This window comes from Podarcis liolepis, assembly GCF_965112155.1.
Source record: "Podarcis liolepis genome assembly, chromosome: 3".
NCBI lineage: Eukaryota > Metazoa > Chordata > Lepidosauria > Squamata > Lacertidae > Podarcis > Podarcis liolepis.
Genome location: NC_139557.1, coordinates 36651133 through 36666400, shown reverse-complemented (window position 1 = coordinate 36666400; position 15268 = coordinate 36651133). Strand labels below are relative to the sequence as shown.

The window sequence follows — 15268 nt, the reverse complement described above, 5'->3', positions numbered from 1 at the left end:
AGGGAAGGGGGATTTTGCCTGCTTCTCCTTCTTGTGCTGCTCTGTTTGAGTCCTCATCTGTTGTCTGACGTGGTGCAGTCACACAGGTGTCCACCTCTTTATCTATTATTTCTGGGAAGATGCTGAATGTTTCCCTGGCAGGGGTATATCTGGATTCTTCCATGAAGTTTGTCAAAGTTAAATTTGGAGTTTTAGGCTTATATAATCCCCAATTGAAAATTACCTTTGTGCTATAAACTGGCTGTAACAGCACCAGTCAAGTGTCTAGTGCTGCTTAGGTTTGCTGAGTCACTCTTGAGCTGTGACACACGCACACCCTGACACCACAACTCTATGGGTGTGTTGTTAAAAAAAAAAAGCAACTGTAGAAGAAGGAAAGGCACCCTGCATCCATAATCCAATCAAGTTGCAGAATATTCTGTTTCCTAAGGGTGCTCTGTTTAAATCCACCCTTCCCATTTCATTAACCTTTTTTACACTTGAGCCAGGAATTGTGTCCATGTATACAAACCTGTTTCTTTGCCGTAGTGATTTTATCCTGCCTGTTCTACTCGCACCAGATCTTATCCTGTTACCTTGTGCAGATTGCTTTTCCTGAATTTGGATTTCTGGCTAATAATGCACAACAAATTTCCTGTTCAGTAGATGTGCATTATTTATTTGTCAGCTTTACAATAAATCTCCCAAGATATGCAAGCAGTTATTCAGATGAATCCCATTCTTTTCCTACTGTTGCGGGTGTGGGGGGAGAGACACGAATAGGGAAGAAACTGCTGTTTGAAGAAGAAAAAAATGCTTAAGATCAAAGTGATTTACGTATGTGGTTTATTTAGTATCACTCCCCAATAGTTTAATTATATAATACATCAATTTGAAATCTCAAAGAGCTGAACAACTGCATTATTTCATCTCTGTCAACACACAACTTGGACTTTTTTAATAGAAAAAGATGCTTTGGATAAATAAAAACAAAAGGAAGGGCTGGCTGGAATTATTTTGCCTGATAGTTCTCATTTGAAGCTTCAGGCTGGGGCTTTCAGGGGACATTAGCCACATATTTTTGAGCGAAGATAAGCAAGGATAAGGGGAACTTTTACAGAGCAGGATATTCATGTTGGCACAAGGTTTTCTGGACCAAACACTATATCATCGGACGTGGGCTATGTGGGTGGAATCCAATTGTTCCATTCCATGAGTAGAAGGACTTTTAACCCAGCAAATCCCTCCACTAGTGGATGGAGGGGGAAAGATACGTATCTGTTCCTGCTCCCCCATCCATTCCCTTTCTGCCCCTTCCAGACAATCTGATCTGGATGGTTGAGGAACCCTCTGGAAGGTAGCACAAACCTGAGTGGAGAAGGAGAAATCTGAATATCCCCTCCCTTCCTCTTCCATTATTGGACGCCTTTGTTAGTTCAAGACTCTTCCACAAATGGAAGGAGTCTTTCTATTTGCATAAGCACACAAACACACATACCTTGAACACAGAGAGAAGAAAAGGTCAAACAGGCCTAGTGCTAACTGTGTGTCAAGACCAAGATGCAAGGTAGGAATTGACAACAACAACAACAACAACAGCAACAACAAAATCTGTGTGCACAATGTTGATATTGAGATTTTCAGAAAATTCCATCCCTAGCCATGATAGTATTTGCAACTGTGACTAGTGCTGTGACTAGTAGGCAGGCTTTGCAAAGAGTGCATACTCAGTGGAAAAAAGAAAAGATTGGCGTGCCATAGCAAACGCCATCCTGTGGCTCCTTAGACAGGCAACACATTTCTTGATTCCCCAAGAGCTAATTCAATTTCAGTGTATTGCAACCTGCTTTGTAAGGTTGTGGCATCCTCATGCTGCACACATCAAGTTAAAGTGTGGAATAAACTGTGTACTTTTCAGACAGTACAACATAAAGTAATTATAGCATCAGAACATATTTTTTGTTTACACCCTTGTATATCACTTTGGTTCAATCTCCGAGAAGCATATTGTTAACTTTAAAAGGCAGACAACTTGGGAACAAAACTGTTTTAGGATATAGAATGTGATAGGGACTGTGAGATGGAATCTTTATTTTAATACCGGTAGTTTGCTCTTTGAACTGATTGGAAGTCAAAATGCCATAATTAAATTGCAATTGAAAAGCCTGGGTCTCTGTCATGAAATCAATAAAGGGAAAAAACTCAGTGGGCTTAAATTAATTTTGGGAAGTGCAGTCTGCCCAGCTGAAATAAGACAGTATCTCTTTCTTTTCTTTTTGGGTGGGTGGGTGGGGGGGAGAGGCGGAATCAAAAGAAAGCAATAATTTGAACCATTTAATGTGACAAGGAAATGGAAATGGCCTTCATAATGACTTTTTAAAAACTTCTCCTCTAGGGCCGAAGCTGTGAGCTTAATTACGACGATTGCTTAATACGTACCTGCCCTGCTGGGTTTCTCTGTGTGGATGGAATAAACAATATCACCTGTTTACCTGCAGTCCCCCAAAGGGGACAAACCATCATAAAAATGGAAGGAGTGCCCCCTAGTGAGCCATTACAGAGAGGCCTCGCATCAGCCCATCCAAGCATCTCGCCTTCTGACCTTTATATTTTTCAAACTTCCACAGGTAAGAAAGTACAAGTATTATGAATAAAAAACTGAGAGGTTCTAAATGAAACCCTGCCCTTTCAGTGTGTGCAGTTTTAAATTATTTTTATAAGGATTAATGTCTTCTCTATTCTGTGTTCTCGTCTGTATTCTTTCAAGGTCCCCCTCCCCAAACTCTGAATTCTGCTCTCTTTAACTAAGCACCTGTCTTGTCTCTGTCAATTTGAATGCCATTCTTTATTAGAACTCCTGGTGGACTGAGTGCAAAAGCACTCTGGGACAATATCCCCCTCTCCACTCCAGCTGTTGGCCTACACTGTATAGGGAATTGCATTTTTTCCATAACTTGTTTAGCTTTTCATTTGAGCTTGGCTAATATGTGTGACTTTGTATGCTCCCTAATATGTCTCTGCCCACTCTGTTAGTGCAATCCTCTTCAGACTGGAAGGCAGATGACGGCGCTTTGAGAAACTCGCCTTTCCTTTCCCTGGCACGTATCTTTCTTGTGTGCATCTTTTCCCAACCTCTTGATGTTTTCATACATAAGAATGCCTGTAACAAGCTCCTCCGGGTTTTGCACATTTCCACTTTTCTTCTCACTCCTTTGTGCTTCAAATTCAGAAAGGAAAAGAATCCGCTAGCATGGAAACCATTAAAAATGGAATAGTATCTTAAATGCAGTGGCCTATTTTGAGTGTCATGTGTCTGAGCCTATTCATTCAACTACAGCTCTTCTAAACACTGTGCTATTCAATAGCGAACTTCAAAATGCATGCTTCGTTCCCTCTTTTGGCCTGATCTTTTTGCTGTTTTTCTTTCCTTTTTTAAAAAAAAAATCTAAGTAATATTTCTTCTTGATGTAGATAAGCAAATTAAATGTGACCCAATTTGTAAATATAATTATCTTTGTAACTTTTCCAGCTTATCGTGGCAGCCCCTCAAGTTCTCAATGGTACAGATCTGTAATTTATCCTTTTTATATTGATTCTCAGGGAAAAAATTGATTTAGCAAATTTAATACATCTCTTCCAAGCAATGCTATTTGTTCTGGCTACAGCCCTCACCATGTGAATAATGTGAGGCTTTGCATTTAGTCAGCTCTTGAGGTCACTAAAATTTTTCTTACACTTTTATTAAGAATATGATTTACGGAGTTGTATTTGTCTGCTCTGGGGTGCCTGGGTGAGAATTAATGGTTTTCAGGTAGCAATGCAATTTGCTGCCGATCCAGCCTAGGGCCAAAGTTGTTCATTTTTTATTTTCTTCTAACTGCCCCCCTTACTTTTTATCCTATAAAGGTCTGCAAAAGACAGACTTTCTCAACCATGGGATTCTTGCAACCTCTAGCATGGCTAAATTAATGTCCAGCATACCACTTGAAGGCACGGGACTAGGATCATTAACCACCAATAGTGAGTCTTCAGCAGCATTCTTGCTCACTTCCTCAGCAGACATTCCCACCTCACAGTTGTCGGGATTTTCAGGTCTGTTTGCAACAAGAATAACGTCCGACATAACAACTGAACCATGGACAATGATTGATAGTTCAGGAGATTTAACACTAGTCTCACTCTCACAAGATGAGTATGATATAACCTCATTTATCACAGACTCCTTAATGACGGTTCCAGTTCCCTCTGTGCAAAGTTTGTCAGTAGGGAACCATAAGGCTCTTGCTTTATCTGCTACAGACGTGAATTCAGTAATTAGTAGCATACCAGAGACCTTGATTGAATTAAATAGTCACTCATTACTCTCCTCCAGATTCCAGCCTGCCACTCTGGCAATTGCATTTTCAGTTCTCTCCATGTTGCCTCAAGAGGATACTAGAGAGCAATCGGCTGCTTCCCTAATATTGATAGGCAAAGACTGGATTTTACCGAAGCCCTCTGTGATATCTGTTTTCCCTCTTGAAGCAGCCATTTCAGAAAAGGTAGGCGGCTTTAGCTCATCAGTTATGCAGCAATCCAAAAGGCAAACATCCTTTGACCTCAACTGGCAAACTGCAGGTTCTTTAAGCAAATTAAACCAAACATGTGCAACAGGTTCTTCAGCTGACATGAAACTCTCCAATGAATTCTCAGATCAGGTTCTGCATAGCAAAGAGCCTCTTCTTCATGAGGCGTTCTGGATGAATTTGGTGTTATTAACCAGCTGCTCCACATTAATGAGATCTACTGCCGGTACCTCTGGGCATTCATTTGTTTCAGCTTGGGGAACGGCATCATCGGCAAATTTCACAGAAGTATCTTCCTTGCATCCTACTGAACTAAGCAGATATAAATTCACTACAGAAGGGTCTTTTCAAACTAGGCCCTTGGAGGAACCAAGCACCGAATTCTCATGTGTTTATTTGGACTGCGTAGCAACTGTTCTTTTACAAACCATCCATCTAGAGCCATCGCTTCCGACCATCTCAGCTTCTCAAATATCAAACATGTATTTGAGTAGGAAATTAACTGACGTGGAACAGCTGGAATACACATCACATGATCCAATTATGGAGATGTCTCAGTCATTGACTCAGGATACATTGTTAGCATTTTATCTGAGCAATGCTCTTCAAGAAGAAAATGGCGCCCATGTTGCATCTCGTTCCAATAAGTCCACATCACATGAACCAAGAAGTTCAGAGAGGATTTTTGATTTGCACCTTGAGCATGCAGGCACTTCAAAAAGAGGCTCAGTTGTTGCTTTTCTTCGTGGGCATTTATCAGCCTTTTCTGATATGGCATCCTCTTCAGTACTAGCTGACCAGCCACTCCCTACACAAACATACTTTGCGAAAATCTCAGCAACACAGTACCTTTCATTTTCTGATGAAAATCAGGCTTTAACTGTAATAGATGGTACTTCACAGCAGTATTTGAAGTGGACTGATAGTACAGATGAAGAACATACGGCAAGTTCAGACAGCCCCTTATCACAGTCACACAGCATGTCAGTAGTAGCTTCAACTGTTACCCCTTACCAGCTGACATTGTCTGGTGAGTTGTTGCTTCTTCTTTTTTTAACTTCTATTTGGTAGATATATTGTTGCCTGAAGGTTTATGGCTATTTCTTTGAGAGGATGCTTCATATGAAAGTGTGCATAACATATACAGACCTGAAAGATCCGGTCATGTTTAAAATATTGGGTATTTTATATGTCACAAACAGTTGTTATTTTAGAGCTGTCATTTAAACCTCATTCTCATTTGGAGTAGATGAGGTAGAAAACCAGTGTTTGGACTGTACCAATTTATACTTCAGGTGAGTGTTCATATGCTCCTACATAATTAGAAAACTATACCTCAGACTGATGAATCAGTGGCAAAATATGCTAGAGCTGGTTGGTAGCTTACTACTAGTGGGAGTGGATTAACCTGAGTTGAGCACAAACTACTCTTATTGTAAACAGTTTTTAAAATGCTAGAAAATGGCTCCCTTTGCAGTGATATTTTTTCGAGTATGTTTTGCAAATATATACACTTGACTGCTTAACCTTCTTCGATGTAAAGCAACAACACTTGCAATAAGTTATATATGAACCAGCCGCGTTGTGGGGATAGGAAGACAACCTGGTTTCTCCCAGCGATTCCTACCTTATAGTAAATACATGTTTGTAAAATAGATTACTTTCTTTTGGGTTTTGGATTTCCTCCTGTTTCCTCTCCAAGTTTGTTAATCCACATATGAGCTGGTGTGTGCTAATGCCTCCATTGGGCAAGCCTGTACTCAGAATGGCTTGGTTTGCCATAACTGATAAACTTTAATTTTTCTTTATTCTTCCAACCAGCAGACTTCCTAGACTTTTTCTTTCTATGCACCACTGTGATATATTTACCAAATGCCAACAAAACCAACTTCACTTCCCGTCTGTAATGCTCATTATGTGTCCATTCCTGATTGGCTGAATCTCATTTTAATGCAATCCCATCCAGTGTTGTTGTTTAGTCGTTTAGTCGTGTCCGACTCTTCGTGACCCCATGGACCAGAGCAAGCCAGGTACTTCTGTCTTCGTTGTCTTTGTCCATGGAGTTTTCTTGGCAGGGATACTGGAGTGGCTTGCTGGTTTCTCCTCCAGGTGGATCACGTTTGGTCAAAACTCTCCACTATGACCTGTTCATCTTGGGTGCCCTGCTCAACATAGTTCATAGCTTCTCTGAGTTATTCAAGCCCCTTCGCCACAGCAAGGCAGTGATCCATGAAGGGGATCCCATCCAGTACATTATCCCTAAATATGTGGGATCTTCCAGGCAACGGTCAGAGTAATAACAATATGGTAAAACAGTGGCTTCCATGGAAAACAATACCCCTTTGTTTCAGACTACATGTAAATTTATTACTCAGTTGGGTGGCCGCTTCACTGGTTCTACACAGAAAGTGGATATGGTTGTCAGAAATTAAATGAGTTTGTGAAATAAATAATGAAATATTTCTTTATGTCTGCATTTTTAGATGGGAGATTTTCACATGCACTTGCATTTTTATTTTTATTTTATTTGCAATTTAATTTTCAGTAGATCCAAGTGTGAACCTTTAGATTTTGCTGCAAAGTTTACACAGATGGTGAAATGAGCAATAAGCAACCTGCTTAGTTCATCATCTAATAGCTGAGCTGGGCACTATATTACATGCAACAGTTTTTAGCAAAAATAGCAATACTGACTCTTGGTGATATTGCCCACTCCAGATTTTTGGGCTCCCCAGCCCCCAAAGCAAAGCATTTTAAGAGTAACCGCCACCACTGCTGCTGATTTAGTTCAGTCCCTACCAACAACATCCAAAGGGAGCAGGCAAAATAAATGAGCAGCAACTTCTTATCCACATCCTCACTGCTATCACTGAGCAAAGGTGAATGTGCAGTAATGGCAATGCAAAGGAGAAAGGCTTTGGCCTCTACCTGCTCTCTCTCTTGTCACCTTCTGGCTCTGTTGCTTCAAGAGGGCCAGTGGATGGCAAAGGAAGGCAGAGGAGGAAGGCCAGAGGGCTTTGGCAGTGGACCAATAGCACAAGTGTGGGTCTTGGCCAGTGCCCCACAGGTCAACCCCTAGTGCAGGACCTCCTTGAGGTTGGTTAGTGTACCATTTAAACTGTCTCATCTTACCCTCTCAAAGGACAATGTGCCACTTTGCTTGTGTTTATCTTTTCTAGCACAGTGTGAATGTTGTGTGTGTGTGTGTGTGTGTGTGTGTGTGTGTGTGTGTCAGAGTAAAGTTAGTACCTATTTTACCTAATCCAAAACATTCACCTAAATCAAACATTTGCAGCATCCTTGTGGCCCCAGATGTCATTCAATTACCATCATTTTCACCCAGCATGGTCAGTGGGCAGGAATTATGGGTGGTTTGGTCCAACAACACAAGGGGACCTCAGCTTGGGGAAGGCTGCTTTGAAGCAAATATGTGATTTCTTGAATGTAAGCATTGTAGATACTTTGCAAACGTATAAATAACAGAAAACGTCACTGCTCCCCCCCATTCCTTTTGTTGTTCCTAGCTGCGGATACAGTTTCAGCTTTTCATTTCTTCATGTACAAATAATGTATGTAAAATATTCTGGGCAGAGATTTATAAGGGATATTTTCGCTTCAGTGACACCTTTGCCTTCTAATGCTGGTTTATCGCATGCTTTGTGGGTGTCAGCTTCTTTCACTACAGCTGCTATCACACTCGTTAGTCATTTAAGCCTTGTCTTTATCAGTGCTGCCAGGTATGTCATTATTATTCATCTCATATTTAATTTTGTCTCCAGGAACCATGGCCAGGTGCTTATTTTAAAGCGAGCCTTGTGTTACCTATGCTACACTGGCATTTAAATTCATTAATTGCCAGGATCAGCAGACAGCGTTTGCCTACACAAGTGATCGCTCTCCCCCCCCCCCCCCCGCCCCTGTCTCTGTCTCTCTGAGCTTGGCTTGGGCTTCTGGATTTCAACTTTGTAAGTTAGGTCGTGGCCTCAATGTAGTAGGTTTACAGACCTCACTTGGAGCAGCCAACCTCCTCCATGATATAGTGAACAGCTGCCACAGCAAAGAATAAAGCACTAGCCTAGCATGCTTTTACTTTGATTTAGGGAAGAACCGCTGCCCCAAAAGGCTTTTTGATGGGTTGTGACTTTGAAGCACCACATCACACTTCCACTGCTTCATCCTTAGACTCTCTCAGTTTTACAAAGGATGCAAGTGTGGAAAACCATCTGATGTCCTTTGTTAACTATGGCCATTACACTAAAAATAGCACACTTCTGCTGTTTTCAAATTTGAATACAGCCTGGCCTCACTTATGGGGGGAAAACACTCTTCCGTTTTGGGCCCCTCCAGGCTGGTGGGTTTTTTTGGGGGGGGCGGTATTATGTAGCATTGCATTGATATAACAGTAGTGCATTAGTGGTGGCCATATACTGGACGTTCCACACATCCTGCAGCTTTATTTGCCGGTTTGAGGTGCATTCCCAGTATTACTGCAATGTTATTGTAATCTGGAAGGGCACTCTTGTGCTATAGTGCAACAAAAGTAGGACAAAGAAACCCAGAACATTTGCATTACCAAAGCTTAAAAGATTTCAACCGGTTACAGGACATGCATCGATTGGAAATGAAGCAGTATGTCCACCCTGAAATATTTGCAGGTGGAAACAGTATTGGAAGCGGGGCTGCATATAACTGTCCCAATACTATCATGAGCACAAACATCATGAATGTACAATGAAAACAATGTTTAGAGGGCTCCTTAGTTGAACTGTGTCTTCCTGCCAAACAGGCTTTGATACATTCAGAATTCAAGATCAGAGAGGCTTTATAACCACAAAAGAAATGTAGCTGAGCTTCTCCTTAGCCAAATGTGTTTGAATATTTCATAGGTCATATACACGTGCACAATTTTTAAAGAGCGTGAATTTTATATGGAATATAGGTTTCACATGACTGTTACACACCCAAGTACCTTGTTTGGTTGATTTCATTAACTTATATTATTCTGTTTCTCCATGTTGCATGTGGACTGACATTTGGTGGTGCTTGGAAGATATGTATGTAGTTAAATAGATATCCTCCCCTCACATACAAAATGGATCAGATTTTCCCACTGCTGTCATTTATATGTCTAAAACATATCATTGCTCAAAGACCATTCAGCACGTTGCAAAATCAATCTTCTGTTTTTACAGATATTTTTTTTAGAAAAAAACATGAAATATACAGAGTTCTTCTTTCTTTCTTTTGAAATCTATTTTTCATTACCAGTGCTCTAGCCAACTGCATAGAAATCTAGCTCACCACTTTTCCACAAGCCTATACTGCATACAAAATATTGTCTCACAACAAATGTAATTGATCTGTAGAAAACACAACCAGAAAAAGAGACAACGCATGTGCTTCTTTAAAACGCAAATATCTTTAATAATTTATTATTTATTTTTTTAAAAGCCGAAACTTTGATTAGAGATGCTACTGAGTTCTACCACAAACAGAATTTAGTGGCAAATCTTGGGTCATTCTGTTACAGTTCTGTAATTAATTACACTTTGCCACCTATATTGCAAAGGCCCTATGTACAAAAGTGGCGTCATCTGTTCTTGCATGAGTTCCACAGTTGTCATGTTGGCTCCTGGTTTTGAGATTTGAGGTGAGAAGCACAAGCATGAATTTTGTGGACTGGTTCCAGTATTTTAAAAAAAATATAGACTGACTAATAATAATAATAATAATAATAATAATGATAATAATAAATTTTATTTATATCCCGCCCTCCCCAGCCAAAGCCGGGCTCAGGGCGGCTAACAACAATAAAACAGTGCAAAAGTACAGCATAAACAACACTCTAAAATCATTCATTATAAAATTAATTAATTCAAGCCACTGGCAACCATTGGGCCAGAGCTCCGCGAAGATTGCCGAGGGAGGGAGTCAGGCTGTGCCCTGGCCAAAGGCCTGGTGGAACAGCTCTATCTTGCAGGTCCTGCGGAAAGATGTCAAGTCCCGCAGGGCCCTGGTCTCTTGTGACAGAGTGTTCCACCAGATCGAAGCCACAGCCGAAAAAGCCCTGGCTCTAGTTGAGGCCAGCCTAACTTCTCTGTGGCCTGGGACCTTCAAGATGTTTTTATTTGAAGACCGTAAGTTTCTCTGTGGGGCATACCCGGAGAGGCAGTCCCATAGGTACGAGGGTCCTAGGCCGTATAGGGCTTTAAAGGTTAAAACCAGCACCTTAAACCTGATCCTGTACTCCACCGGGAGCCAGTGCAGCTGGTATAGCACCGGGTGAATGTGATCTCGCAGCGAAGACCTTGTAAGGAGTCTCGCTGCAGCATTCTGCACCCGCTGGAGTTTCTGGGTCAGTCTCAAGGGCAGCCCCACGTAGAGCGAGTTACAATAATCCAGTCTGGAGGTGACCGTCGGCACATAAGTAGTGAGTTCATCAAGAGCATTACAAGAAGTAAACTCAACAGTTAGATTGATCTATCAATCCCTTCACTTTTCCAGATACCCACCTCAAAAACCTAATTAGGCACACCAGGTCTCCCCATTAGTCTTTTGAGGCTGTCTGGCCAAGTCATGCCCATCTGCCCAACACCTGATGTCAGATGCGGGACAAGTAGATATGTGGCTGAGCCAAAAAGTGGTTTGCTCAGGACTGGCATAGAACTATATGTAGTGCTTTGAAGCCCTGGCAATCAGCTGGTCAATGGGATGTCAAAGAACAGTGCATGCCTGTTTGGAAGCTCTGATGATCAGCTGATTGTTGGATTGCTCAGCAATGCTTGTGGTGCCAGGTAATCGTCAAGCATGCAGCTTGTCAAACATGGACTGTGGGGAGTGCAGGAAATACTGGCTGGATCCACTTCCATACTCCTGCCCTATAGAGCTAAGAAGAGAAAACTCAACAAATAAAATGATGTATCTCACTTCCCCCTACCCGAATGCCATAACATTCTCTTTGGTTTTATTATTTTATTTTAATCAGCCTGTGTGAGAGTATGCTATGTTCTTCAGTAAAATTAGGTCACTTTACCTTCACATCAGAAAAATATCCTTCTTTTTTATATATTTCATTGAACAGAACAAAGAGCAAAGCACATCCAAATGGCACACAGTCATGAAAAGATTCCATCCGCCACATCTCTAGTATCTGTTCAAATATTTAAAGTGCTTATTTGGATTGTTTCTCTCTCTGCACCTCTCTGGTGCTGGAGTTACATTAAATATTTCCTTCTGTTCAAGGTTAACAAGGGAGTTATTCAACAATGTTCATCACCAGCAAGAGCATGTGAATGTAGAAATATTTATTATATTAATTTTCTTGAGGATGGTGACTCATGGATAGGCTTGCGCATGTGTTTTCCCCAAAAGAAAGATAATGGATTGCTACTAATGACAAATGAGGCATTTTCTAGCATAAAGGGAGAGAAATTTAGACTTTACAAGGAATGATAAAGTCTATAAACAATTGTGAGCACAAACCATCTAAAAACAGGAACATACAAATCCTATGAATGCTATGATCAGTCTTTTCTGATCTTGGAGTATTGTCCCCATGCAGGGATAGGTCATGTGCTAAATTTGCCAGGACACTGCATCCTGCAGGCCTTTCACCTTGGCTTTTATCCTTTCTTTCATTCATCTTCTGGTTGCCTTCCTTTGCCTTTCCCTTTTCCTTAGCTCCGTTAACCTCCTTCTTCCTCCTTTCCCCTTTATCTCACCCTTTTTATCTTTTCACTACTCTCCCCCCCTCTCTCCATTTTCCCTCTTTCCACCTTTCTCCTCTGCCTCTCACTTTCCCCTCTTCTTTCCAACCACCATCCTTTCCCTCTGTGTACACACTTCGTCTTCTCTTCCAACCAACAAAACAATGCCAGAGCTGACTGTCCTCTCCCACTTCCCCAATAAAGTATGTGCATTTACATTATTTTAGATTTCTTCCTCAAAGGGAAACCCACATTGTGAACGTCTAGTCCTTTTTCTGATCTTTGTAAGCAACTCTGGAGGGGGGGGAGGCAGAAGAGAGAGTGTACAAAATGTAGTCTAGGCCTGCTGGGGATCATGCAAAATGACTACTAGAGACTGTACAAAATTCAGTTGATATATGCACATTTCCCAAGGTCTGTTGGAGATTAAGGATATTGACCAGAAAATGTGCTCAATTCCCTCTTCATGGAAACATGATGTGCACATTCTCCATGAGGCCTGGTAAATGTGCACAATGGTTGGTTGTTATGCACATTAACTACTCAACTTATTCCCCATATACATATACACATAGAGGGATGTATATGTGCATACACACATAAAGAGAGAGGTATATTCCTGTGGTTGTAATTCTGTGGCCGCTTACTTGGGAGTAAGTCCCACTGAAATCAGTGGCACTTGTTTCTGGGTAAAAATACATTGTTTTAGGCACACCCATGCAGTACTAGTCTGAAGTCTGAGGAGGGACTCTTAGAATAAAGTTATAAACTCAAAGCTGGGATGCAGTGGGCTCTGAGGCCTGGGCAAGTGTACCCAGCTGCCTCCCCCACAGGTCTGGGTTTAGGTGATACATTTCATTTATCCTTCTATTGTATTTTAAGGCATTATGTTCCAAAAATTCTATTCCAGACTTCAAGCTTCTTTCAATCTCGACAGAAAATAATAAGATAAAGTGAAAATATATTACCAGTGTCCCACAGGCATTTTTCAGGCTAGTCTTATAAGTTCCTTTGAATTTCCCCCCTCTTAACAATACAGTACTTCAATTATGTGTAAATAAGTGGAAACAAATGTGAACCTTTTGTGCTTGAGTTAGAATATTATCTCCGTAATAAGGGAAATTGTCAAAACAAGAAGCAGCATAGGATCGTTTCTAAACTTTAATATTTCAGCGATACACGATCATTTACAATAAAGTCTTTGGGTAAATAATTTATGAAGAGAGCTTAACTTTACACCATTAATATTAATAATTACTTATACAGCAGCAAGCAAACAACCAGACTTCAAAGCAAATGTGTTGTTCCTCTCCATTTTCAGCTGAGATCTGACCTAGATTGTAGGTTAGAGAATGCTGTCAACATTAATACAAAACTAGGATTCCAATTTCTACAAAGCAGCATGATGATCTACCATCTCGCTTGAAAGTCTGAAATAGAATACTCCAAGTGATGCAGAACCAGAAGGCAGTCTGTGGCTTATTATTACTACTGTACAGGAAAGGGCCTGAAATATTTATTGCTTCAGCTGGACCACCAAAGTTTTCACCTAATGGTACGTGTACGTAAGCCCCAATCTAGCAGCTCTCTGGATCTTTCAGGAGCTTCTGGTGCGTGCATGGAACCTGGAGTGGTGCATCCCGTTTTGCTGCCTGAGGCAAAATAGTAATGTGTTGTGCCGCTGCTGAAACCAATCTTACCTAGGTTGTGTGGCAGCACCTGCATAGCAAAAATGGCGAAAGTGGGTTCTGCCAAGATGTCATGTGCTGTGCAAGATTTCAGTGACATCTTGCCAAAAGCTGCTGCCAACACTGCTTCGCCACCAGTGGTGGAGGAGATGGGGGTGCCACTCCTGGAGCTCCCACTGCCCAAGGCCTCACCCCACTTCCTTGGCATGGAGCTTCCACATATGGAGAGGCCTTTCCATTCACTGCACTATTAAGTCACCATCCAGCCTGCTTCAGTGCCTGAGCTCTTTGGTGAAACATGGACCCAACTGCACAGCGTAAGAGGGCAACAGGCATTGGGTTCTGGGGGGGGGGACCTGCCTGGAACCCAAAGAGCCTTTGCCAGTCATTGAAGGCATTTCTGAGTGTCAGGATTGCGTGCAGGAGCCAGGCCCTGTGACCAGTAGGGCTTCGCAGGACTGGGGCCTTCCTGCATTTGTTCTGGAGGGGCAAAGAGCGGTCACACAGGTGAGGCCACTTGGTAACTCACAGCACCTGGAGACAAGAGCCGGGAAGGGATATAAGGTCAGCATTTCCCTTTGGCTCTTTGCCACAGCAACATGTTTCCAGAGTCAGCGTGGTGTAGTGGTTAAGAGCGGCAGTCTCGTAATCTGGTAAACCGGGTTCGTGTCTCCGCTCCTCCACATGTAGCTGCTGGGTGACCTTGGGCCAGTCACACTTCTCTGAAGTCTCTCAGCCCCACTCACCTCACAGAGTGTTTGTTGTGGGGGAGGAAGGGAAAGGAGAATGTTAGCTGCTTTGAGACTCCTTTGGGTAGTGATAAAGTGGAATATCAAATCCCACTTTGGGATTAGAGGATAGAGAGGAAAGCATGAGTGTGAAGAACTAGGCTCCTTTGTAATGGCAAAGTGCCCCTTTGATGCTCTGCTCACTTTTGCCTCTGACCATGCCCTTGTTTGCCTCTGGCCCCAAATGTGGCCCCTGAAAGGTTAGCCAGGAGCAAATGTGGCTCACAGGCTGGGAAATCTTACCCATTCTGGTAGGGTTGGTGGGCTGATTTTGACAGCCCCTTGGCGCTCCTTGGATTGAGAACACACACACACACACACACTTTCATGCAAGTCTTCCCTTTAAAGTGTATACATGGAATAAAAACAGATTGCACTAACTATCCTTCTCGTGCATGCAGCTCAAAGAACTATGAATGCAGGCAGGGTTGGAGTATGACCAAATTATGTGGAATGATTGCTAGGGTAGTAATAGTAGTTGTTTTTTATATACTAATTTCAGCAAAACAAAACAAACATACAAACCCGTCAGTATATGAAAG

General features: G+C 41.9%; 1 protein-coding gene across 7 annotated transcripts in view; it reads left to right on the top strand.

Annotated features, from left to right (window-relative positions):
- Nucleotides 1–15268, top strand: part of EYS (eyes shut homolog) — a 471327-nt gene that overhangs the window by 194148 nt on the left and 261911 nt on the right. For all 7 annotated transcript variants that reach the window (XM_083495822.1, XM_083495824.1, XM_083495825.1 and 4 more), the window contains one exon: nucleotides 2375–2606. In XM_083495822.1, the coding sequence (XP_083351948.1) occupies nucleotides 2375–2606 (232 nt within the window). The remainder of the gene's footprint in view (nucleotides 1–2374; nucleotides 2607–15268) is intronic.